Genomic DNA, 27,885 nt, shown 5'->3' on the forward strand with positions numbered 1-27,885 from the left:
GGAAAGAGACTTGCTGCAGTGGGTGAGTTACTGGGCAGGTCACCACAGCCAAAGGGAGGCTTTCTTTATGAGATGATGGGCCTAGGATGGGTAAGCATTCTGAGCAGTTCAGTATTTCCCTTAAATGCGCGCGCACACACACACACACACACACACACACACTTCTTACCTTTTAAAAAATTCTGAATAGTTCATTGCCCTCAACATACACACACACACACACACACACACACACACACACACACACACACACACCTCTTATCTTTTATAAAATTCTGAACAGCTCAGCATTCCCATCACCACATAGACACACAGACAGACAGACAGACACATACCCTCTTATCTTTTATATTAATTTGTTTAGCATATTTTCTTAACTTTTCACCATTCTGTCTGATCTTTGTCAGTCGCCTTACAAAGACTGCAAAATACTCTTTGGTATCCTGTACCTTTAAAGGTAAATTTATTTGTTTGAAAGGGCAAACTAGACACCTGCCAAAAGAATATATTTTTTATATAGTGTGTTACGGAATAAATGTCCCTGTACCTGCTAAGGAGAGATAGAAGTTCCATGCTAAATCTGTTGGCAGAGTCACTTTTATGTTAACTCGGCCACCCCTGATAGGTTGATATCATGGAGATGAGCATGGGTTCAAAAAGAAATAATAATGCCAAAGGTTAAGACACCAAAATTATGGGCTGAAAAAGTAAACAGGCCCACACAGTCATCATCAACCTGGTAGGGATGGTACTGAATGATTAATATTGTTTTCCAATTCCCAGGATGCCAGTATAGTATTGTGACTTCTATAGCAAAGGTATAGGACTCTAATGAGGAAATAGGTTCCAAATATTGCTTGGCCTTAGCACAGAACATGATTGTATTTGTTATTAGGACTACATTAGAGTTTCTTTCTAGTCCCATACCTTAAAGTGGCCCTAGTTCCAATAGCTACATAGGAAAAGACCCAATTCCCTAACTGACCCCATTCTTGTCCTTTCCTTTGAAGTCAGAATGAGGGCATGGGAGAAAGCACTACCTTGAGCCTAGAGAACCACTTCACTTGTGAACTGCCCTTACACGCCCAGGCGCTTTTCTTCTTTATGATATCTTCCACTGACTTTTGAAGATGTATCCTCTCCAGGATTATGAACTACAGTGCCAATTTCAATGCAATGTTTGCTGGGATGTTTTTCTGGCGTGGTGCAAATATTCACAACCTCGGGCCATGGTTTGAGCCTCAGAAGAATCATGAGAGCAAGCCGAACACAATCCTCCAGGCAGTGAAGCTGAAGCAATGTCACTGGACAACTAGAACACGGTAACAAACAGCAAGCAAGCAAACAAAACCCTGCATCTTCAAATCACTAAGCTTACAAAGTCATTAAAGGAAGGCCAAAGTAACCCCCTCTATGCGCACTGTTGGCCGTGACTTTGAAAATTGCCGTCATCATTAGTAAAAGCATTACTGTGGTGGTCGAAACCCAAGATGCATTTTTCCGTGTTATATTTAATGAAGATATTTTAAAATCAGTCTGTAAAGTATATATTGTAGACATCCTTATTCCTTAAAAATTGATCTTAAACCTGGTGGTGGTGGTGGTGCACGCCTTTAATCCCAGCACTCGGGAGGCAGAGGCAAGTGGATCTCTGTGAGTTAGAAGTTAGCCTGGTCTACAATAACTAGTTCCCAGACAGGCTCCAAAGCTACAGAGAAATTCTGTCTTGAAACGCGCCCCCCCCCAAAAAACCCAATTAATTCTAAATCAACAGTAACCAATGGAGACTTAGACTCATGGAAACATGTTATTCTGAAATCATAATCCTTTGTGATGACACCTTTCAGATGATTACTCTTGTGTTGGGATAACTCATCATGGGCAAAAAGAATAAGTAACATATATAAGAAAGATAACCCAGAGGCTTCCTTCAGGTTATAATGCCTTCATACATGTGGATAGAGTAGATACTATTCTAGGTAATATTTGGTATTTTATGGTTTTGGTATTACTTTAAAATTCTTCATATTTCTTCAAATAAGATAGGAGAAGTCATATTTGTCAGCGATCCCAAGAAGAGAAGACCTCTTCCTCCAGAATTTTTTTTTTATTCTTAGCATCTCGGCATGCCTCTTCCTCTGAATGTCCGTATCATCAGCTAGGGCCTCAGGTCCCACATGCCACCCCACACCTGAAAAGTGCAACTCAAGGCTGTGCACGCTCTTGCTGCTGTGAACCTGCTGTGAAACGCAAAGCTATGGTCTGGCTGTGTGCGTGCATGGCTTTTGGGTTTGGGGAAAACTCAAACTGCTCCTCCCCCGACCCCTTTTCTTCTACCAAAATGACATTGAATTAATTTTGAAACTAACTTTTACATAAAACCCACCAACAAATCAATTACCTAAAAGTTCTTTCCTTTCTCCTAAAACAAACTTAAAAGGCCCAAGCCTTTTAGTTTTTGTCATGAACATGAAAATGATCACGTCAAAAGGCAGTACGGTTTTCACAAGACAGAACCCCCACCTACAATACCATATACCTCATTTTTCAAAACCAAAATACGGTGAAAGTCTCTTCATCATTTTCATTTGAGCATTTTGATATGAATGATGCAAAGCTATTTATTTATTTATTTATTTATTTATTTATTATGGTGTGTTTTGGCCCATGGCTTTAGGGGTTCCACATGATTTTAGCTTTCTCTGAAGAAGATGGCCATAACCACAACATCTGCACCTCACCAAGGAAACTTGGACATAGAGGACTCACCATCAGGATGCATGGACTGTCGTATATCCACTGATGTTCCTCAAATAAGCCTTGTTCTTGAGCTACACAATATCACAGGCTCTAGCTCCTTCTCTGTGTTTGATATTCTTTTATTTGAGGTCTTATATTTGTTCCTTTCCAAGAGCCATAGATGATCAAAAGATATCACTTGCTGTGAGTCTGAGGCAGCAGGATCTTGATTTTGAGGCCAAGCTAAACTATATAGCAAGTTCCAGACCATGTTGGGCTACACAGCAAGACCCTGTCTATAATTAAATAAGGAAGAAGCAACACAAGGCAGAGGAAAATAATCACGTTTTGCCTTTGCAATGCTTACCTATGTTTTAATCTATAAGTTCCAAAAAGTTCATTTTCAGGTGATGTGAATTCCATCCTTTAAGTGATTTTGAAACACATGACCCAAAACTATGTCTCAAACAACCCGTAAAAGGAAACCCCACGTGAAAGGCATGTCAACTCGCCATTCTAAAAAGCAACTCATCCACATTAAGTAGTCAAAAAGGACTTCATTTAATTAGTGATATGTAGAGTTTTGCATAGAAAAAGGTTACAAAGTAATGCAGAAAAGAATAGGTACAGTAATTTTAAAACGTATTTATGAGTATAACTTTGCATAATGTTTAACATTCTTTTATTGCTTTCTCCACACAGCAGAGAAACGAAGTGCATAAAAATACATGCTGTGTCTTTGTCTTTCCAATATAAAATCTCACGTGCTCAATCAATTTCAATGTATTAGGAGATTATTTTGTCATTTAGACAAGATAAAAAAAATCAAAACAAAAAATAAGAACTCAAAACCAAAACACCATTATGTAGTTCTAGTCTAGGCATAGACAAAAATAATTTATGTACACTTCATTGCATACATTCATTGTGATTTGGGATCAAATGCAATTGCTAACTTGACCAAGGGCATTTAAACCATGTAGCTTTTTTTCTTCCAAATCTTCTCTCCTTTATCCCATTACCTCCAGAGATACATCACCTCCCCTCTCCCCAAAGGAAAAGAACAGACATTACATGTTGTCAGGGAGAAAACTGAAGAAGTTAAACATATAAATATAGCCAAATGAAACTGAATAAATTAATCCAAACTCGCAAACTGAAGAGTTTTTTGAGTTGGCATGAATGAGCGAGCCTTGGGTGGGCACACGGCAGGTAACTGCTTCGAGGTGCATTGGACGGCTGTAGGTTTACAGATGGAAGCGCGGTGTTCTAAACCATGTCTCACTAGAATGTATGGGAGCTTACGGGTAAAGCAGAAACGCCTGTTAATGCGGACACTGGTGGAATGGCTGTTTAGATCAATGCATTGCTAAATATCCATGCTTGACAAGTCTGAGGACAGAAGACAAAGACAAAACCATGTCTTTCACCTTAATTTTCATTAATCTTTATGGCCACTAAAACCTGCTGGTTTCAAAAGAGGACTGTGTGCAGTCTAACACATGCAGTCTGTTCTTCCCTTTCTCAACCTAACAGCCATGCCCTTTGGATCTTGTGCTACATTACGTTCCTTAGCTCAGGCACTTAGAAAATGTGGTGTATTCTTTTTCCTCCCTTCCTGTTTCAGGAGAATTCAGTTATGGCATATTTTTTTTTCTTTTCCAAGTCAGATGTGCTGAAGCACTGCTGGTTGGTGACATCCATGTATTTTCCAGGAAAGTTCAAGTGGAAATAGATGTGACATTTTTAAGTCGCTGATGCCAGTTGCCAAGCTGCCTTAACCAAAGGGAAAAACAGATAATACTACATTTCCGTTTGTGAAGTTTGCGTCTCAAATTGCTTTATTGCTGTTGTGTGACTCTGTATGTTGTGTAGTTATCTGTATGGCTACCTTCAGGGTGCAGAGGTTTGAAGCTGATTCTGAAATGAAGGACATTCAGTTACTATTGCAAGACATTCAAGAATAACTTAGAAGGCTCCCACTTCTGTCCCCCAGGGTCGGTAAGGTTTACTGTTTGTTCCGCTGCTTGTCTGCTGAGGACTGGAGGCTGCTGACACTGACAAGGGTGGGCTGATGGCTGTTGCAGCAGCAACTGCGGCTGCGGCGGCTGCATTGGAGGGGAGCATGGGAAAGGCCCCTGCGAAGGACAGAGGGAAACTGTGTGCAGCTGCGGTGGCCGCTGCGGCTGCGGCATGCACAGTGGCCGAAAGAGACAGGAGCGAGGTGGAGAGAGGTGGCACGCAAGGTGCGACGGTGCCAGTTGATGGCATCCGAAGAGCGGAATCTGCATGGGCAAATGTCGCTGTGAGGAGGGCAGAGCCGTGGGCCGGAGGCACTTCAGAAGATGTGGATAGGCGACATGGGGTTGACTCCGATGTGTGGAGTCCGTTGGGTTGGAGGAGGGCTGTGGGGAGATGGTGGAAGGCCGCTGCCCAGTGGTGTGGGTGCAAGGGGTGGTGGTGGTGGGTCATGGAGGACGTCATCACTGCTGCCTCCCGCTGGGAGGCACAGGTGCTGAGATGAGAAACAAGGCGCACGCGCAGTGGATCTGAGGAGTCAAGGCCTTCCACTGAGCTCAGGTACCTAGCCACTTCGGTCAAGCACTCTCGGAATCCGATGCTCATGAAGTCCATGGCGAGAGCATGGGCGTCAAAGTAGCCTGAAGAAGAGTTGAGGAGAGTCAGAGGTGAGGGGACAGAAGAAGGAAAAGCGATCTGGCTCTGAAGAACAACCACCCACTTAGGTTCCACTCTGATCTTCTGACGAGATTGGGTGGCACTTTTTGCAAACACAGTGGCTGCTATGTTCATGGTATTTTTGCAGGAGTAAAAAAAGGAAATTCGGCAAATAGCATGCCCGACAACTTTAGCAACGCTATAGTTACTCTAGGATCTAAATGTCACAAGAGAAAAAATAAATTAGCGACATTCAGGTTTCAGATACCCCCTGGAGTGGGAGGGGATATCTTAACTTTAGTATCATGGGATAATAAGCCTTCCTCAACAATACTTTTCATGGAGATAGAAAAAGACTCATAGAGTTGGTAATTTACAGGTCTTTTCCAGGACTGGACCAAGGACCTGTGCATCCTAAGCAAACCCTCTGCTTTTGAGCTACCTCACCAACCCAAATAAGGTTCTTTTCATCGAAAGCATTTACAGTTTATGCTTTTACCGAGCAAAATTTTTCTATTTCCTTTAGGCCACTTTATAATTGGAGCATTACGGAAAACTGTTGATATATTTATTGGGTAATCTGGAAGGTGTTTGGAGCAAACACAACCAACAGGAAAACAGAGACAGCACCAAGGTGAAAAAGAGACTGCCATAAAGGGTGGGATATCAGCCCTAAAACTGGTTTTCATTCCTAGACCCTTGGAGCAGTCATTAAGCAAAGTCCTTGGGAATAGGAGAAAAAGCTGTTCCTTATGAGGATGCTCCACAGAGAGAATGCCCATGCCTGTCTTTAGGGTCCCCAGAGAGACTGCCCATGCCTGTCTTTAGGGTCCCTAGAGAGACTGCCCATGCCTGTTTTTAGGGTCCCCAGAGAGACTGCCCATGCCTGTCTTTAGGGTCCCCAGAGAGACTGCCCATGCCTGTCTTTAGGGTCCCCATCAGGTCCGAGCTTCCGAGTTTTTTTTTTGTTTGTTTGTTTGTTTTTTGTTTTGTTTTGTTTTTCGAGACAGGGTTTCCCTGTAGTTTCTAGAGCCTGTCCTGGATCTAGCTCTTATAGACCAGGCTGGCCTCGAACTCAGAGATCCGCCTGCCTCTGCCTCCCGAGTGCTGGGATTAAAGGTGTGCGCCACCACCGCCCAGCCCGAGCTCCCGAGTGTTATAAAGACAGAAGGGAGGTAGCAACCAGAGTTCAGAGATATCAAAAATCCAAGAATTTGGGTTTCTCTAGACACAAGTACGATTCTATGGTAAACTGAAAGGAATATCCTCGCTTCTTTGGATTTCACTGTGGTGGTAAAGTAAGGGGCATTTGCAGTTTGCTAGCTATGTGGCTGTGTATGGCTGGGTCCTCTTGCATTCTAAGGAACATGAATCATGTAATTCCTGTTCTATTGAGCACAGGGAGAGGATGATTAGCAGCTAGAAGTGGGTCTTGAGCCGACAACACTTCGTCTGTACCAGTGCAGTTCCATAGGTGTGAAGTCCATTAAGTCATTTCCACCCACCTGGGCGGAGCCCTTCGTCATTGTCTCTACGTGACAAATGGCGCTCACTCAGATATTATTTTTCTTGACTCCAGTGACAGCTAACGAGCTGCAGAACCAGAAGCCACAATCTGGCAACTGCTCTAGAGGGCACTACATGAGAGGCTCGTGAGTAAACACTGGCGGGCCCTCTTGTTCAAGGCCTACACGTTCTTCTGTGTGCTGGCCTCTCCAGTGATCCGGAGGTCGGGGGACATAGACGGCCACTGGTTGGAAATGTCTGGGCGCTAACTCATCTGGGATAAATTATAGGACTGCTCAAGGGGTCACGGACGAGAACTAAGACAACACGTGTTGTGAAGCCAAAGGGCAGTTTTACTTTAGAAGTACAACTCATGCCAACTGTTCAAGGCTCTGGTAGCAGCTCCTCACCTCATGGATGCCAATTCAAGGGAAGGTAAGAGCAATCACGTAGCTTTCCTTGCAGGGCACCTTACTTCACTCTTCTCCTGAAATCCCGAGGTGGCAGGTGTCGAGGAAGTCACACTACTTAGGGCCTGTGGAGTAGGTGCTGCTCGTTTAACCCCCAAAGACCAACAGGCTACTTCTGACTCAGGTCAAAGGTTGTAGCCAACTTGGGTAGGACAACGTACTTCTAAGATTTCACCATTAGCTTCTATGCTACAGGAATATATGCATCCTATGCTATTCCTCATTCACTCAAGGCAGTTTCTTGGGACACTGAGGCAGATATACCACATGGGCATGATGTATAGCAATCTCCTCTATCGACATGAGTAGAAGACGGTTCAGGTCAAGGCTGATGTTCTATCGGTTTTCAGGTTAGTAAAAGTGACTTGCCCCTACTTCCTGCCCTGCCCCGCCCCACGGTGCCCTGCCGTGGCCAGATCTAACACCTGCAGACTGTTGAGGTAGCCTATGATGCATCTAGGAGGACTTCAGCACTCAGTTGCTGCACTTAACTCCTTGAAGCTTTCTCTGTTGGGTTGTGAGATGTAAACAAAGGCATCGTTAAGGAGTAAAAAGTCTCCAAAGGGCAACAGGAAGTCTGACTGCGGTGGGAGGAAGTGGGACGATGATGAAATGTGAGTATGGCAGCCTTCTGGCTTTGGACCATTTTTAGAATGAGGGTCTGACTCTGACCCGACAGTTCTTCCACAATGTACTGCCAAGGGCATTCTACCATGGCATGTGGCCAGGCCTGGATATCTACTGCTCTGAGTTCTCCCCAGGAACTGCCTGTTTTGTTGTTCCTTCCAGCAGGGATTCAGTACCTGTACTTCAAGTGTTGTGGTTGGTGTCGAGTCAAGACAGGCCAAAACTGTCTGGGAAGCAATGGCAAAAATAATTCTAGATTCATTTCCTTTAAATAGATGAATTATTTGAGTCCTAGCCTGATTTAAAGAGAGAGAGAGAGAAAGAGAGAGAGAGAGAGAGAGAGAGAGAGAGAGAGAGAGAGAGAGAGAGCACGCCCCAGTCTTGTTTATATTTGGCTGTTTGTGTATTTGTTTTGGTTTTCTGTGTAGATTCCAGCATGCACTTCTCAAATCCCAAGCGCAACCCTGACCAGGCTGCCGTGAAGGAAGCTTTACTCCCACAGTCTTAGGAAAGCAAACACAAGTCCAGGGTCAAGTGCTTCTTTGTTCAAGAAGTCCTTTCCCACGAGTTCAATCCTACCATTAGCATTGATTGCCACAGCTTTACTCGGGGGCTGCCTATCTCAGCTTGTTAGAGGCCTGTTCAACTGTAACTTTCTTAGACTATGAGAGGAAAAGGATGAAAAGAGAAAGGTTGAAAGGAGTCGAAACAACGGTACCAGCTCTTACCTTTACCCCCTGTTGCCTGAAGCATCTTCAAATGATCCACTGTCATTTGCAATATTTCAGCCTTTTCCAACTTAGCAGATCCCTTCAGAATCAAATAATAAAGCATCACGAGTCCTGCAGAAACTAGCTTAGTATTTTATATACTGAACTTAGTACTACAGTTGGAGATTTGCCTCTCATTATAAAATTCTGCTTACTTTCACCACAGGGGAAAAACCTGAATCCTTTTTACTTTAAATTTTAATTGTGTGTGTACATACATGTGTATACATGTTTGTGTGTGTGTGCGTGTGTGTTTGTGTGTGTGCTGCAAGTGCATGCATGGAGTCAACTATGAGGGTCAGGGCGTCAGAACCTGCTGAAGCTGTTGTCAGTCACCCATTAGCTCACAAGTTTGATCCCTTCTCTTAACTTTGGAGCGATCTCGCCAGCCTTTCTAAACTTTATATAAAAGCACCAGTCACTATTGCATGGCCAATGACATCAGCTTGTAACTCTAGAGACCAGAACAAGGTGCTGAAGAAATGATTCGTTAAATAATAAGAACAATTATATTCCTAAGTTCACCGCACAAACACTATGCCAACTGCAAAACTCTCAGACTTTGGGCTTGATCGCTATCTTGATTAATGATATATTTCATTAGGGCATATTCATTTGTCATTACTACTGAAGTCTAGAGCAGCTCAATACTTGAATGTTAATTCCAGAGAATAAAGACATAGAGTTTTAACAAAACATCAACAGTGGAACATTTAAAGTAGAAAATTCCAGGGAACTTAAGATAACTTATAGATACCACGAGTAAAGGAAACAAACTAGAAAAGGACCTTCAAGGTCACCAGCAGGTGTCACTGTGAATTCTAAGATCACAAAGGAAAAGGACTAGTTTGCAGTTTCCTTAAAGAGCATCATACATGACTTAGGATCTTCCAATCATCCAAAGCTGCTCTTAGTAAAATAGTCTTGCCAATACGTGTTCACTGTTCCCTTTCTTAAAATAAAGCAGCCTTTGAGAACCACGTGAAACAAACATGTCACTGAGAGTGTCTTGGGGACATGCTGGTTTCTCACTAACTTCCTAGAGGAGCTGGATAATTAAATCAATACGTGGGGTTGTTGCTGTTTTGGTGTGTGTGTGTGTGTGTGTGTGTGTGTGTGTGTGTGTGAAAAGAATCCTGACATTTATTTCAGGTTCCTAGATTCTTACACTCAATGGTTTTTAAATTTATTTCTTAATTTAATTAAATAGCAGGAGTTTCAGTTCTTTAGATTTTCTAAAGAATATTCTTCTCCTCTAATTGTGACAGGGCCAGCTCGCTAGGGTTGGCAGCCAGACTCTGTAAATGGGACGGCTTGTGTTTACGATAACTAACTGCCAGCAACTGAGGCTTGCTCTTAAGGTTTAAGTCAATATTTATGAAAAAGAAATCTAACAAACTAAGACTAAGGGAAAAAAAACCACCCAAGTGACTGCTTTTCAATGTCACAATGGAGAAAGTTCAGTACTCAGAAAAGTAAAAAATTCATAGGTTATTGCCATTTCCATTTGCAGCCTACCAGTGAGAATTATAATTATGCAGACAACCTCGGCATATGAACTGCACAGTGTATTTTTGTTTTAGATATGCAGAATCAACAGCAGAGCATGTCCTGTCCTTCCCATTGTTTGCCATGTCCGTGAAGATGTATGAGCAGTTGCAGCCCTGGACGGCCTCCAAAGGCTCCGTGGGGCTTGCTTTACAGTGTTTGCAGAATCACGAAGCAAACAAACCAGCAAAAAGAAGCATAAACAACCAACTGATGTTTTGCACCCAATTTGGAACTCAATAGAAAACATTTTCAGCACAGAAACTGCTACGTACTTGGAGAGATGCTCTTACAAGCCCGTGCATTAGCTACAGAGGCAGAACGGAAAAAAAAAAAGAAAAAAAGAAAAAAAAAAAAAAAAAAACGAGACTTCCAAAACCACGAAGGAAAGTGTAAGCACTTGGCTTGCTGCTTTCCCAAATGTGAAATGGCTTCTCCTTATTTTTATGTAAAAGAATACTTGAACTTTGAAAAGCAGCATTTATGACTAATCTCAGTTTTACTAAACTTCCAAACTATGTCCCAAATCAAACAATGTTCTATTAACCCAAGAATTAAAAACGAAAGTGGATGGCTAAATAAATTGTATTAGTACAATTTAGGACACCAAAATAGAATCTTACTTTCTTGACTTTGATTTATTTTTTAAAAGAGAACTTTCAAAGTTTGAGGGGAAAATGATATTTCACATATGATACATTTTTTTCCAAGAATACTACATACAGCACAATTTTAAACAAAATCCCTGCTGGATTCAAAGACCAGAGAAAACATGAGTCCTGTTTCCCTTAAGGGAAAAATAAGCTAAAGAATGGAAATGTTTTCAACTCCATGATGGATTATGTTTTTAATAGTTTTGCCACAACAAAGCATTTTATTGAAATGGCTGGTCTATGCCGGATCAGGGCACACACACCATTATTTTAATGAGCTTCAGCAAGAGTCCACATTCCCAGATGAGAAATCAGATGCTCTGAGCCTTTTCGTTGAGGGGGGCGGTTGGGGGAGGAAGGGAGTAACTTACTTGTTTTTCAAAAGCAGTTGGCACTAGTCGTCTCAACTCAGACAAACTGTTATTTATTCGATCCCGACGCCTTTTTTCTATTATCTAACCCAAAGAAACCAAAACAGAAGTTTAAGGATACATATACAGTAACAGTACTCAGGACAGGAAAACAGCAGCAGAGGTTCCCATTCTAGATGACACGAGATAAAAGAGGGAATCGCTTACCCCTCGCCTTTTCTTTCTTGCCATAATCTGAGAGGTGGTTGTTGGTGAATTTGACCTCATCACTGAGCCAGTACTTTGCCTGTGGAGGAGGAAGCCTGCATCAAGTACTGCAATCAAAGTAGCAATTGTCCCCCACTCCACCCCCGTGCCTCATGGTGCCTGCTAATATTCAGATCGATTGCACAGTTCATGTCTATGTTATTATTTTTTCCCTTAGTTTTGGATTTCCTTTTAGTTCCCAGGTAGTGATTAAGTCTTTCAAAAAAAAAAAAAAAAAAAGTGAGGCCTTGAGAAGGCTTAGCAAGTTAAGGCAATGGCCACAAAGTTTGACCATCTGACCTGAGTGCCATTCCTTGGACCCACATGATGAAAGGGAGAACCACTCGGACCTCCACAAACAGAGGTGACGATGACATACCATGCCACACAATACACGAAATAATAAATAAATGTAATTAAAAAAATGCTACTGGATAATTTAGCTGCCAATTCAAATGGCAAAAAATGAACCTGAACTTTTGAGTTCCCCAGTGAAATAATGATGGCCATTTAGGGTGTGGGGGGGTCAGGGATGAATATGTTTTATTTCTTCTCATATATTTCATAAAGGCCAACAAGCCTATCTGATAGTATGTGCCCTATTAGCTCCTGCCAGACAGACTGAACATCACAGGAGTCCCACGATAAAAGTTACCACACGTCAAACTTGTTTCTGGATCCAACTTTTAAAACAAATCAAATACTCGTACCATTCCAAAATTCAACAACTGATATCAGTACCATAAAAAGGATGGGTTTTTAATTTGCATATTAACCTTTTAAAAGAGTACCCTAACCGTGTCGTTGGTAGGGAAGTTAAATCTTGCTTTGCTCTGAAAATGAAACTGTTACCAGCATTCAAACTACTCTTAAATCCCAAGAAGCTGCAATCCACCTAGAGTTTCCTGGATGGGATTTCTGTACTTAATCACTTATTTGGTCACAGAGTTGGTCACCTAATGTACACTCTCCAACGAGTATACATTCACATATGTCGCTTTAAGATTCACAGATACTATAGTTCTTTAAGGTGTTAAATTCTCCAGGCCATGTCGTTTGCTCTCTTTCAGTTTTAGAAGTTCTCCCATTACCTCATCTTCTCACTTTGGTATCTTAATTCCAAATCAACCGCCCTTCGTTCTCACCCCTTCTCTACAGGGTTCACCTTTTCATGTGACAGCCTCCGTTTTCATTTTCTAAGACGCAACACTTCAGTAATAAGATAGTTGGTAAACAGCGTCTCATGCATCTTTTTAAATCCGTGATGTCTTAATTTCTAAGTCTTAAAGTAAGTCTGTGAAATAAAACCAGTTTTCTAGATGCAGAAAGGATTTCACTCTTTGAGTGACAGCTGCAGATAAATAATTAAGGTGCTTCTGGGCATGCCAATTAGAAGCAATTATCATTTGACCTGCCTTGGCTCTAAAATGCCTGGGTAATCTCGCTGTCAAAGGAAACTAGAGGTCTGTATTCTGTGATCACAACGCCGATCTTCTGGAGACTAAAGAACAAGCAGTCAAAGCAAAGCTGCCTCCTCTCCTCCTTAGGTCTGTCACTCACGGCTGGGTCAGCCAGATCACCCTCTGTCAACCTGCGCAACTCGGTCTGTTTAGCCTAACAACGCAAAGGCTTTAATTTCTCAAAAACTCAAGTCGCGATCCCAGCTTCTTTCAAAAGAGAAATCCAGTTGTTTTTCTTTTCTTCAGACCTATTTTGGAACTGTCCCTAAATACAGTTCCAGTGGCGGGGGCGTCGCCCGGACGTGCCTGTACGCGTGCTGGCGCTGACAGTCCGGGACCCTCCCTTGCCATCTCCTGCACGCTCCCTACCAGTTCCCTTCCAGTCGCGTCCCACACCTAGCACGAACCCTACCTCTCGCCCCACCCCGACTCTAGCTCCGCGAGCATCCAGTTCCCGGGAAAAACTTTTCTCCTCTCCACCCGGAGACCCTGGATTTCCTAGGACCCCCGAAGCTCCCCGACACTCTCCTCCTTCTCGGCGCTCACCCGGAGTAATTGTTCTCGCTCCCCACGTCGATGGTCTCATCCAGGTCGCTTTCGGAGGTCGTCTCCTCGCAAGGGCGCTTCATCGTGGCGGAGAAAGAGCAGCCACCGACGCCGAGCCGGACGCAGCGCGCTCCCCGCGGGCCTCCTCCCTCCCTCCCACCCCGGCTCCTGCAAGCGCGGCTCCCCGGGCGGCGCGTTCTGCTCCTTGAAGCTCTTTCCCACGCCGCAGCCCTGCCTGGGCGCAAGAGCCGGCGCCGGCCACGCCTCCCGTGCGGGCGGGGCCCTTTGCGTCTCCGCGGACCCGCCCGGGCTGCTCTCCAGGCCCCGCCTCTCTGGGACGGCGTGGCTTTCTATTGGCTAAAATGGAGGGGCGGACCCGCTCTGGCCAATGCCCGCTGCGAGGCGCCGGCAAAGGCGTGGGAACGCGTCCGCGCACCTGGGAGCCTGGAGCTGCGCGCAGCGACTTAGGGTGGCCAGCGCGAGCGCGCTCTGGGCGGGCGGGCAGGCTCCGGGGTTGAGGCCCTGGTCTGCACGCCGAGTTCTCTCCCGCCTCGTTTCTATCCTGGGTTTAAAGAATAACCGCTAGCGCGTGGCTGAGATGCGTGTGACGTCGGGGGTGGGTTGGCGGGGGGAGGAGGGCAGCGAGGCTTCGCGACCCACCCCACTCAGCTGTCCGTCCTCGGGACCCAAGCTGCTGACTGGCTGACCGGAGCGGTCACGTTGACCCTCAGGGGATTTTGAAAGCTTTAAATCAAAGCTGCTTTTCACTCTGCCAATTCCGCAGCCTCTGGGTTGTGGGCAGATAAGGACGCGCGCTTACCGTTTCAGGTGCCTAACTTCAGGAGGTTGGCTCGGTGCAATATCGGATTTGCCATCCCTCGGTCACTTTCTTTGTGTCTCCTGCCTCGGGGACTGGGGGGATAGACCTTCGGAGTAGATGGTGGGCTCTATTGGAAAGGATTAGCAAAGAAGCGGTGATTTCAGGACGCAATCTGAGTAAATTTTTGAGTTCAAATTTCTCTGACTTGGACTATCCAAATTAAATGCCCCAGTCCTTCCTCCAATCCCTCAGCTGTGTGCAGCAGCAGAGTTCTGCATCCCGGCCGAGAAGATTCGTTGGACATTGAATTTGTTTTGTAAAGCGCCCGTGCTTAGTAGTTCTTAGTGCATGGATGGACTGTGTTGTTTAAACTCCAGGTGTGTTTTCAGACTTTGTTTCCAAGCTGCTGCCTTTCTCTGAAAACGGCGGGACTTTTGAACCGACTCCACCGACGTGTCTCCCGGCGCTCAGGAAGTGAGCAAGACCGTCTTGGGGGAGCCAGGGCGCTCTCAGCTGTCTGATGCTGCAGCGCGCGGGGTGGGCTGATGAGGGTCCAGGGAGAGACTCCACAGGGTGCTTCGGGCCAGCTTTGCTCATGGTGAAAAAAAAAAAAAAACCCTTTTTTGAAAGAGGCATCCATCCATCAATCACCAAGACCCTCCACCTTGCACAGATGCTTATCTTTCTGGAAATCTAAGGCACCCATTTGACATTCCATTCCTTGGCCACACTAGACCGGTGGGGCGGGAGAGGACAAGAGAAAAAGAGACAGCAAAAGACTGGCGCAGATTGGGTGGATGGAGAGCTGGAAGGAGCCAGGGCATTGCCAAGGACCTGCAGCCAGCGCTGTCATTAAAACACAAAACCTCTTTCCTACAGGCCCTGGTCTCTTTTGTGCGGTCCCCACCGCGGTGCTTTCATTAACCGTGTGAACAGAAATCTGAAACTTTCCTTACTGACTTTTGAAACTTAACTCCAGGCAAATCGCAAGGTCATCGGGGACCGGGCGAGGCCTGGCAAGGCAGGATGGGGTCAGTGCTGCTGGACCGCAGAACCGTGGGTGGCTGACTCCCCAGTTCTGCACTCAGTCTCTGGGCGGGCGCCTTGGTGCTCCGTGACCACAGGGCCTTAGCCCGGCCTCAGAGCAGATGGCCCGAGATTACTTTTCCTATGCAAGGCAGGCCAGCATCCTGTGCCACTCTGGCTTCTGCAGGGGTTGTCCAGATAAGGGCAAGCCCTAAACTACCAGCAGGTTCCAAACCTCGCTTTTCCAACCCGAGTCGGTGTTTCCAGCGCTCAGTAGGCTCCCTCCCCCCACCGGCCCTGAAATTTAGGTGAATTTAAGGTTTGCCACGCGAGCACCCGAGCAAATTGTGGGAGCCTCCAAATGCTGGAGGCAAAACCTGAAATCATCACGGAGTGGGTGAGGGCATCCCTAAAAAGATTTTTTTTTCTCACTATACTAGTGTATTTAATTATGATGATTGCGAAAAATTGCAGCGGTAAACGGTTTGCTTGTAATAAAGTAGCAACTGGTTAAATTTTTTTTCCTTTTGTCTTTGAAGACTTAACCGCTGTGCCATGTCATAAAAGAATATTTCAGGGACGTTGGAAAGCACGCACGGATTTAATGTTGGTTAGAGTAGTATTTTGTTTTTTTTTTCTTAAGCAACAAGGATCTCATATGTTAAAAAAAACGTTTAGGATAGTGCCTGGGATACCGAAAATGAATGAGTTAAGTGTAAAGAAGAATAAATGAGGCAAAAGATAGCACTTCGAAATGTCCAAAGAACATGCTCGTTAATCTTTAAAATACTTAATGCCCATTACTGTGATTTTCCATTATATCTGTTATTCTCAAGGATCCCTTTTGCCTGTCGCCTGCCTGGGCGTCTTTTCTGTGTTGGGTCCTATGTCTGGGTCCGGAGGTAGAAACAGAGGAAACTTTCAAGCGCTTCAGTTTACTTAAAACAAAACAAGACGAGCTTGGGGTGGAGTGGGGAGGAACTGGGGTGGCTTCAGCAGGGAGAAAGAAAGAGAGCATTGGTACTTTAAGCCCCATCTCGCCTCTGCGACATTCCCTCCCCCCCCCCCCCCCCCCCCAGTAGCTGGGAAGCTTACTAGGAATCAGGGCAGAAGAAAAGAAGTCCGTGCACACAGCAATCTGCTTTTCTTTCCTTTTGAAAGATTTGAACAATGGGATAATTAGACCGATAGATACGGGAGGAGGGACTGTCCTAGAAACGAAATGCCATTAAGAAAGAAAGACCAGGCTGACAAATCTGAAGGGAAAAGGAGATGTAGATCCAGGCGGGCGGCCTTCCCTCCATTGGTCATCTGGTCCCTGGTGCTTAAGTGATTTAGCTCACTGAATAGAGAGAGGAACAGATGAGGGAGTGCAGAGATCTGGGGGTGAGGGGACACCAGACTCAGTGGTTTCGCTATTCCTCCCGACCCACCCGTTTATAATAATGTGACTTTTCCTACTTAAATTAAGTGTGGAGATCTTGGCCCAAGGCTTACCTTGTCCTTTAAATTTAAAATTTTAGCACACAAACTCATAAAGTGATTTTTTTTTGCTGCTATTCTAAAAATTCCCTTGAAGGATTTTGGGAAGGACTCTGATATACATATATTTATTTTGCTTTCATTAGAGTCCTGTGGTGTTTTCAACATGAGTTGTGACACTTCCGTATTTGTATTGAAATATCACTTACAATTTCTTTTTTAAAAAAAGGCAACAAAACACCAACTACTGGGGAATTTGCTTGTCTCGGAGTCTGCAAGGCATGATACCCTTAAAAAATATATTTAACTTACTTTCTCAGTGAAGTAAGGTCAATTCTGTTATTTAGAGATCTTATGTTAGTCTGAGAAGTCTAAGTAGACACAGTTCACACTGGGAAGTCCAGTGTTTTTCTCCATTTGAAATATAAGCATGGAGAAGGTTCTTTTTTTTTTTTTTTTCTCCCAGAGGACAGGCAAACACTGCCATTTTATTTGCAATTGCCAAGCAGGTGATAAGCACGTGCTGATCTGCAGGCAGCCTTGTTGAGCTGTCTTGCTGGAACTACAAGGCTATTGTGAGCAGGCACCACCTTAAAATGTGTGAGAATGCTGTGCCCCTGGAGTAGGGGCCAAGGGCAAGATCCTTGTAAATTTCAATACCTTTTCAACATCAGGCAGGCAGCAAGCAGGCCAGTCTAGGGTCACTGTGTGACACAAATATGCTAGCCAGTAAAAGAACATGACGCTGAAAGCAAGGGAAAGTCTAGGCCCGCCAACCTTGAAATCACGCTGGCAACAATGCTCCCTTTTAGCAAGGATTCTTGCCAGGTTAGCCACAGCACAGTGCACAGGGTGTTCATGTCTAGCTCTTCTAGATAATGTTGTTTGTTACCCCAGAGACAGCAAGGGAGGAAATCAAAGATTCCAAACTCCCTTTCCTGGAGGTTGTGTTGTTTAGACTGATCTGTGTCACAAAGGGGCAATCTATTTAAGAGCTTTCCCTTCATGGGGGGCTTAGTAGTATGAGTACTTAGCACAGGCCTAGGAATAAGGCTTGGTTTTGTTGTAGGACCCGTAATAATAGGGTTGTAATACAGCAAGGAACCAGCTTTCCATACCCAAGTAAGCAATAGTCAGAAGATGTCAGCACTCCCTGTATTAACTGCTTTCTTCCAGGGCGCCAAATTGATGTTGACAAGTTTTTCTGTAAAAGAATATCTTTAAGTTTCTATGTCCTTGATGCTGGTTTAACTGGCAGGTCTTCCCCTCCCCTCTTTTATAGACAAAGGGAAATATGTTCTGCGCTCTCATGAAAATGATTGTTAACCATGTCCCCACCCTCCAAAATGACGCCAGGCATATAGTGGGTGCATAATAGGTGGTTTGGAATGAATTTCTCGTTAAAAGTAATGAACTCTGCTTTGTCCCATAAATACAGAGTTTAGATACAGTGGAATAATAAAATAAACAATGTGGATTAAGACTATGAAAATATGAAGTGATTACTTAAAGCTGAGCAGGAAAGAGCTGACAGTGAATGTCCTTTTAATTTAGTCTGGAGCATACCAGTGGCCAAGGCAGAAGAGGACCATATAGAACTTTCTAATTTTTATATCAGAAAAGTGAATGTATGTTGCTTTTTTTAAAAAAAGGGAACACTACAACCAAATTTTATTCAGAAACAGTTTTCTAACCAAATCGCTGGCTACCTAGGTTACAGACTCGAAACGTTGAATTATTTGAAACAATTATTTTCCTTGTCTAAAATTCTTTCCTGAGGATCTCTATTAGTTATAGCAGGAAAAGTACCACTGACAGGATGTATCCATGAAAACAATAGCTCCAAATGGCTAAGCAAACCATCCAGTAAGCTGTCAGGATTAATTAATTGACATGAGCAGAACCAGCATCTCACAGGGCTTCAAAAAGTGGGGGTTCTCCTGTCCCCAAAGGGCTTGCTTTCACTTTAAGAAAGCAGGTCATGTAAGTCGAGGATTCCTGAATCTGTTAGGTTGCCATTACAAAATGAAAGTAAAATAGTCAGAAATAATAAATAGCATGGGAATATTAAAAGTGTTTGCTCACAAAAAACCAAAGGAATATCTACATTTTCTCTTAGTGTATCCATCAGATATGTTCACATATATGACCTCACCATACTTGGGCAGTGTCTCTGAAAAGAAAACTTTTATATATATAGACTGAAAATAATTTACTAATTTTAGATTTACTTTGGGGAAAAAGAAAAGGACCAGTTTTTTTCAGACCTCAGTGTTTTGTAAACTTATTGAAATATGGACTGTTAAGAAACATTAAAAAGAAGAAAACTTTTTTCCCACCCTAGACAGGGCTATTTTTTTTTCTACCAGATCAGACTTTGAGTGGTTCTTGGTATCTGTTGTCTGGTATGAGGCATCCAAATCATTGCAGAGCTTGATGATATATTGGGAATAATAGACTAAACATTTTAAAGAGATATATCTGATGTTCGGTGATGGACCATTGTATTTCTAGAAAATAAACACTTTTAAAAAAATAGCAGTTTGTTGAGGGACAGTCGTATTCGCTGGGGCAATGACACTTGGACAACAAAATGCCATGTTCCTTCACAGACAGCTCCACGTTCAGCTGCAGCATGGGAAACAGCAGAGCACCACGCCTCCAATATGCAAGGAAGGTACACTGTGTGTTTCCATAGCACCTTAATGGAGAAATTTTTTAAGTTATGAATCAAAACTCCCAGCACTCCCAAACTACAAAACTCCCAGGATGGTTGATAGATGAACAAGAAGATTTGGAAGCCTGGCAACTGAAGACAAACTGTTATTAAAAATATACTATTTATAAATATTTATATTTATATATGCATGTATGTATAAGTCTGCCAAAAATGCAAGTTCCACGTACACATGGCATAAAACTAAAGTTTATAATTGTTTGCATTTGAAAGGCTATGGTAACACTAATAAAAACCAGTAGTTCAAACCTGAGAGGGAGTGCTTTAGAGTTGAACACCAATTGTATAATGGGATTTATTGAGCTTATATATTTGGTATGATGTTCATTTTTTTAAATCTCATTTATTATTTTAGACTCTGCAATTTCCTATCTTTTGTCTATTTATTTTTACCTACATTCTAAGGCAGTTTCTTCATGCAGGTTTTAAAATGGAGAACCTTAGGATAACAGAGCTTAGGGGTTTGTACCTCTCAATGTAACGATGATAAAATGTTATGTTAAAAGGCTAGGAGAGGAGCATGGATGTCCCTGCTATTCAAGTGGTGCTCCTGGAAAACCACGGGACTAATGATGTGCTGCTAAATTACGTGTATGTGCATTGACTCTGGTAGGGACGAAGAAGTTTTGATCAAAATTTAGAAGTTTTAACCATAAGCCAGGTGGTGGTGGTGCTCGCCTTTAATCCCAGCACTCAGGAGCCAGAGGTAAATGGACCTCTGAGTCCAAGGCCAGCCTGGTCTACAGAGCAAATTCTAAGACAGTCAGGGTTATACAGAGAAACCCTGTCTCGAAAACATTTTTTTTTAAAAGTTCTAACCATAAATTTATTTTGGGAGGCAACAGTTCAGGATAAAATATTTGAATTTTAGTTTTAACCGTGGAATGCTTTTCTCTTATTTTCACAGTGTGGAATGAGCACAGCACAGTAAGGACTAGGTAGATGGAGCTGTATGTGTGCATAGCTGGTGCTGGTAGGCTATAGTCTAAAACCGAAACTAAACAGCCTTGGGTCAGAGAGGTAGGTTATGCGCGGAGAGTGGACAAACTGACCTTTACTACTTATTGTAGGGTTTTGTAGGCAGTACTTCTCTTCATTTGTTTGTTTCCATTTCCTGGACCCCGAAAGACTGAAAAGCTTCTCTGAGCAATGTTCCACTGAGCAATGAGGGTGAGTTATGGCGAGCTAGATTCAATTCTTCCTCTGTGGAAATAGTAGGAAAAATAATAGGGAACTCTGCACAAACAACTGCTAATGTGCCCCAAAGTCAAAGTCAGCAGAATACTGCATGCTGTGTGCGCAAAGGCAGAAAAGATTCATTTGAAAAGAAGATTTTAGTAGCAGCGGCTCCAGTACAGAGGAAAGGAGACTATTAAGGGTAGAGGTGACCTAAGAACCTTTGTCTTCAAGATTCTTTGATTTTAGGAGTACATTGCTTTTACTTGGCTTATTGGGGTGTCCTTACATTGCACTTAAACTTCCTGCATGAGTTCTGTGGGGTCTAAAAAAAGCATGACATCTGAGCAGAGCCTTGAAAGATGTACAGAAAGCTACAAATCATTTTATTTACTTATTTTCTTTTTTTGAAATTGAAATATAACTGCATCATTTCTCTCCTTCCCTTTTATCTCTCTCACCCCCTCACTACCCCCACCTAATCCCTCCTAAATTTATCACCTTTCCTTTAACTGTTATTGTTCCATATATACACAACTTTCTCATTCTGTGTAGTGTTACTTGTACACATAGGAGTTATTAGTTTAGGGCTCACTACTTGATATTAGATAACCAATTAGAGGGATCATACGCTGAGAACACAATTTCTACTGTTAGCATTCCAATAGTTACTTATTGGTCTCAGTCCCGTAAAACTCACCCTTTTCCATGCTAGCATCTCTATTGGCACTGTACTTCTTCATGTCTTATTTAGGCAGCCGTGTTGCTTAGGCAAAGCTTCCATGTCATTTCTAGGAGATCCAATCTCACATCAGATTTCCTGGTCCTCTGGATCTTATAGCCTTCCCACTTTCTCTTCTGAGATGTTCCCTGAGCCCTAGGTACAGGAGTTGTGCTATAGATGTATTTATTAAGCCTGGGTTCTCTAAAATAAGTTGTTCTTGGCATTTTGATCAGTTGTGGTTTTCTATAACCGTCTCTCTATGTTGCAAAGTGAAGTTTCTTTGATGAGAAGTGAGACCTACACTTATCTGTGGGTATAAGGATAAATATTTAAAATGCAGTTAGGAATTATGCTGCTTTAGTAAAGTGTGGGTGCCTCTATGTGATCTGTGACCTCATTGGACCAGGGAATTTGGGTAGGTTTCCAGTACCACACATTTCTCCCTCTCCTGTTAAATAGGCCTTAAGTCCAATTAGACAGTTGTTGGTTACTGACAAGATATGAATACCACTATTGCGCCCTTAGGATATCTCAGTTTACTTATCATTGTTGGGATCTATAAATGTCATAACTGGGTAGGACTATTGTTTTCTTGCCTTCCTTTGAAGTTTGCATGGAAATCTCTGGTACCATGAAATCTAGTACTTATGAAGGAGGCAAAAAGCTACAAATTAAATAGATGCTCTGGAAGAGGTAGCAGAATGTTTCAAGTCCCATGATGATGTCCTGTGGGACAATGGTCTGTATCCTGTCAATTGTATTTTTAATAAAACGCTGATTGGCCAGTAGCCAGCAGGAGGTATAGGCGGGTAACCTGGCAGGAAGTAGAGGTGGGGCAATGAGATCAGGAGAATTCTGGGAAAAAGAAAGACTCAGTTTGTAGTCATCACCCAGATGCAGAGGACACAAGATGTGACTGCCTCACCAAAAAAGTTACCAAGCCACATGGCTAACACAGGAATAATGGGTTAATGTAAAATGTAAGAATTAACTAATAAAAAGCCTGAGATAATAAGCCAATCAGTTTATAATTAATGTAGGCCTCTGTATGTTTATTTGGGATTAAATGGATGTGGGACTTGGTGAGACAGAAAACTCTGTCAACAAGGGTGCGGAAGAACACAAGTGATTCCTAGGGCAAGGTGGAATGAGGGAAATGGAAAGAAAGTGTCTGGAGAGGAGATACTTGTCTTGGGAAATGAGTTAGACTATAGGCAAATCATGACAGAACTAGCCTACAAAACTAGATATCTTCCCAAAGTCCTCGAGAGCCAGTAGGGGTTTGTAGTGAAGCAGCACAATCAGCTGTTCTTATTCAATCTTGCCAAGGATCTTTCTTGTGATTGTTGCTAGTTGGTATTAAAAGCATTACAGTAGAAAAAGAATGTGTCTTGGGAAGTGGGATCTCCCCCCATCTCTCTCTGTCTCTCTCTCTTTCTCTGTGTGTATGTGGTACAAGCATGTGAGTATGTTTATGGGTGCTTGGACCCAACTATGTTTACAGGAGGTCAGAGGAAACCAGAGAACGACATCTGTATCTTCCTTTATCTCTATCCTATTACCTTGAATGAGGGTCTCTTACTGAACTGGAAGCTCACTGTTTTGGCTGTCTGACTGCCCAGTGAGCTCCCATGATCTGTCTATCTCTGCTCATGCACCATTCTCAATGTTGGGGTTAAAGACCTGTGAAGGCATGCTTGCCTTTTTATATGGGTGCTGGGGATTAAACTTAGGTCTTTATGCTTACACAAGCAAGTACTTTTACCCATCTTCTGAGCCATCTTCCTAGCCTCAGAAATGAGATTTAAAAGTAGGAATTGTTTATTTGTATATTTTATGTATGTTTTGTATGCATGTGTTTTGCACCACATGTGTGCAGTGCCCACTGAGGCCATAAGAAGGCACCAGAACCCCTGAAATTGTAGTTGCAGATGGTTGCGTGCCCTAAGAGGGTACAGGGAGCTGAACTCTGGGTCATCTGCCAGAGCACCAAACACTCTTAACCTCTGAACCAACACTCCAGTTCTTGAAAATGGGTTTTTTGGTGGTGATTGTTTCTCAGTGCATTTTACTATTGAAGCTGCTATAACATGGGTTTTAAATGTCTCCAAAGGCCCATGTGTTGAAATCTTGATGCTAATCCCATGGCACAATTGGGAAGTGTTGGGACAGGAAATAGGACCTTATGAAAGAAAGTTAGGACATTGGAGCTAATGCCCTTGAATGGGATATTGACACCCAAACTCTTCCTGTCTCTTTTTGATTCCTGTTCATAGTAGGTAGATGGATTTCCTCTACCATGTGCTCCTACCATGCCACCATGGGTCCAAACAACAGTCCAAGTGACCATAGGTTTAAACCAATGAATCTGTGAGTTATAGTATACCTCGCTTACTCATGAACTGTTCATGTCAGGTATTTGTTGCAGCAATGAAAGAAAACTAACATTGAGGAGTATTGTTAGGTAAAACTCTGCACTTGAGAAACATTGCTGTGAATTGTGTTCTTTGGTTTTCTAATATAACCACACACAGAGACACACACGATTTCACTACTTGCTCTTAGAATGCTCATGTGACTATGTCAGGACTTGCATTTGAGTGTTTACAGATCTGTTTTGAAATCCATCATGCCATAATTAAAACCAGAACACAGTTATACCCTCAATGATTAAGAGAACCCCCTAAAGTGAGATTTTAAGCTTCGTTGACTTCAAAGTAATACAAAGTGCAGGGACACAGTTAGTTACCCTGGATTCGTCCAGCTTAAATACTCTCAGTGAAAGGCTGTGCTATGAATCTTTCTTGCTACTTCTTGCTGAGAGAGAAATTACAGCAGTGATTCTCAGCAGTGATTCTCAACTTTTCTAATGTTGTGACCCTTAAATATAGTTCCTCATGTTGTGGTGACCCCCAACCATAAATTATTTTCATTGCTATTTCAGAACTGTGATTTTCCTACTGTTATGAATTGTAATGTAAATATCTGTTGTTTCTGATGGCCTTAGGCTACCCTTGTGAAAAGGGCTGTTTGACCCTCAAAGGGGTCGTTGCAACCCGAAGGATGAGAACCACTAGGTTACAGTTACCTTTCTACAGAATGTTTGTCATTAGCAAACATTCATGGATTTATAACGCAGTTGTCATTCAGATATTTTTAGACAAAGCTCCCCTTACATCCTTTTATCCAAAGGCCTTGCTAAAATGGATGCTACTTTTATTTAAATATTGGCTAGCTGGAAAGCAGCTATGGTGCTCAAAAAGAAAATGCAAGACATACTGAAAGCTTTCACCTTGTCACCTGAGAGCAGGTAAACAAGAACAGGTTTCTATTCCCAGACAGAGGCAAGCAAGGGAGTGCCCATCAAACCAGACAAGTGCATTTGCAGCAATGAGACCTTTTCCTCACAGATCACTTTATGCTAAGTTTTATTTTGCTAATGAGCCATTTAGTGAGCTCTTTGGGCATTCGAAAGCAACACAAACTGTGTTTCTCGTACTGAGGAATTTACTGTTCTGAGATTATAGAAACAAGGATCATGACCACTTCCGTTTACCCATATCTATGTTTTAATTTTTCCTATTTTAAAAGCTTTATTCAACTTGGAATTTATTGTGCCATATTTTATGCATCAGAATGAACGTTGGCTCATGCACTCATAAAACACTACCTAGATGCCCACGATGTCCCAGGTGAAACACTTCTAGGTGGGTGACTGATAAATGACACTGTCAGAATTTATCAAGAAGCCACCGAGCTTTCGAATGGCTCTGGACTGACCTTGTTCTCACTGCTGATGAGCAAGTGTTCTCATGGGTTTGAGTGCTTGCTTCATTATGTACTTTGCATGTGCTTGCTTATTTTTTTTAGATTACATTTATTTGTTCTTTTACGTCTGTCAGTACCCAATAGTTGGTTATAACTTCAAAGCAATGCATTTCAATAATTATAAGGCAAGAATGAATTTCAATACTCACGCCCTAAGACGCTGAGATTGCAAATGTGTACCAACACACATGGCTCAGTACACTGGAATCTTATAGAATATCAAATCTTTAATATTTTAGTCTACACATTGGTGACAAATTTCTGGGATTAGGTTGCCTTTTGTATTGGCTCTCTATACACAGTTTCTAAAACCATGCTTGTTTTTTTTTCCATTTTCACTGATGAATAAGCAAATTCTTTTTATATTTAGGATTTTTCCCATGGTAATGATGTTCATGGCACCTGTGATGCTGAAAGGATAGTTGTTAAGTGTTGTGGATAAATTTAGTATCTTAAAATGGATATTTCTCATGAATGACCAAATGCTGATGCTGTATGCACAATTCAAATACAGAGAGCGGGAACAGATAGCTGGTGTGTTGTGAGGGTATTACAGGGATGATTCATTTGGAAAAATCTATATTTTCTTCTACTCTCTGTAGAAATAAGGATAAAGTCCTAGATGAAAGAAACCATTATTGGATTGGTGGTCTCTGTTCTTCCTGTTGGTGTGTATACTGGAACAAATGTTAACCTCCCTCTGTCACTAGGTAGCATATGTTATTTAAGTCATATTAATTTTTCTTTTAGTTTCCTATCTGAAAAGTGTAACCCACTGATTTGATTTAAAGATCAATTAAGTTAAATGTGAAGCTCTTAGAATTTCATGGTTCAGTATCAACTTTCTTTTCCTTTCACACCTAAGTGACAGCAAAAGTTGTCTGTTCAGGCAAAGAGCTTGTAATGCTGGGTGCCTTTTGTTTCTGGGCTTATTAGGAAGCTAATCCCTTGATTTTTCTCAATGCTTGAATTCTCTATGTATGGCTTCTATTTCATGCTTCACCAAATTATAATGCTTTAAAGCACCTTGAACTTTCTTAGCACAAAGCACACAATAGAATGGACTTAACACTACCTTATGTTCTTGGGATTCTCCATTCCCTCTGGCTCTAAATCAATCTTTCTGCTTCCTCTTCTGCAGAGTTCCCTGAACCCTGAGGCCAGGGATTTGATGGAGGTATTCATTCGAGGGATGAGTGTTCCAAAGTCTTTCACTCTCTGCCTACTGACTTGCTGTAGGAATTCCTACCACCAGTAGCCTTTAAGTTACCTGCCATTTGGGTGTGGCCTCTTATACTATTTATGCCTCTGTAAAGCATGCATCTGGGTGCCGTTTTCGGGCTACTGGATTCAGTTGCTGTTCTCTGTTCCAGCAGAGGATTGTGATTTGTGAGTCTACCCCTAAATAAATAACTCTCTATTATTCTCAATTCTGAGCTAGTGTGGGATTTCTTTTAAGCGTCCTTCTTCACTGACTGGCTATGGGTCTCTATTTGTTCCCATCCGGTGCAAGAGGAAGTTTCTCCGATGATTTGTTGAAGATTTGGATCTATGAGTATAGCTGAATCCTGTTGGGAGTTACTTTATTGCTACGTTCTTTTAGCAGAACAGTAGTCTTTAATTTCCCCCTAGGTCTCTGGCCTATCTAGTCTTAGGATTGGCCACCTAGCAGTGTCAGGGATATATTTCATCTCATGGACCGATCCTTAAATCCACTAAGATATTGGTTGGTTACTTCCACAAGTTTTGTGCCACTATTGCACCAGCATGTCTTGCAGGCAGGTCACCATTGTAGATGAAGGCTTTGTATCTTGGTTGGTTGGTGTTTACCTCTTCCCTTTGGTAGCATGCAAGTAGTCTTCAGTATCATAAATACTAGTCATTAGGGATGAAGGCTCTAGGTAGACACCAACTTGAATTCTTATGTTCAGTGGGTTTTGTAGGGGTTGTCTTCAACTACAGGGGCCTTATGTTCAGTTTGCAGGAAGCAAACAATAGCTTTGGCAATAGTTGCAGTTGGTTGGGGTTCCCATGGGACCCCTTTGGCCAAGAAATCAATTGGATGTAATCCATTCTTGATAGCGGAGGCTTAATCAGGTAGCAAGAGATGTCCAGTTAGGGCTCTGTCTACATCATTATTTGGCAATTTCATTTATGCTGCCTTCATATGTTATATATATGTCACAAAATTCCACTGTATTAGGTTTCTACACAGCCCCTCAAATGTCGCTTAGTTTTAAATGTCCTTCTTCACCTCCCTCTTCTCTCCCGATCTCTGCTTTTTCCTCCTTTTCCAGTCCACACTCCCTCTTCCATCCATAAATATCTGTTGTATTTCCCCTTCCTAGGGAGAGCCATCCTCCCCCAGTAGTGCTCCTTAATCTTTACCTAGCCTCTATGGTTATACAGATTATAGCTTGTTTACTAATGGCCTTTCCTGCATCTAATGAGATAATCATGCGATTTTTGTCTTTCTGTCT

At 42.7% G+C, this 27,885-nt stretch overlaps 1 protein-coding gene across 1 annotated transcript; it reads right to left on the bottom strand.

The window, feature by feature from the left end:
• Positions 1-3,383: 3,383 nt before the first annotated feature.
• Hey2 (hes related family bHLH transcription factor with YRPW motif 2) lies at positions 3,384-13,744 on the bottom strand. The gene is made up of 5 exons (XM_038340057.1): positions 13,613-13,744; positions 11,568-11,646; positions 11,361-11,444; positions 8,747-8,828; positions 3,384-5,399 (listed from the first exon to the last, which is right to left on the bottom strand). Exons 1-5 carry the CDS (start codon positions 13,693-13,695, stop codon positions 4,708-4,710), a joined length of 1,020 nt encoding a protein of 339 aa, XP_038195985.1. The 5' UTR covers positions 13,696-13,744; the 3' UTR covers positions 3,384-4,707.
• Between the last annotated feature and the right edge of the window lie 14,141 nt (positions 13,745-27,885).

Source organism: Arvicola amphibius, chromosome 8 (assembly GCF_903992535.2).
Source record: "Arvicola amphibius chromosome 8, mArvAmp1.2, whole genome shotgun sequence".
Lineage (NCBI taxonomy): Eukaryota > Metazoa > Chordata > Mammalia > Rodentia > Cricetidae > Arvicola > Arvicola amphibius.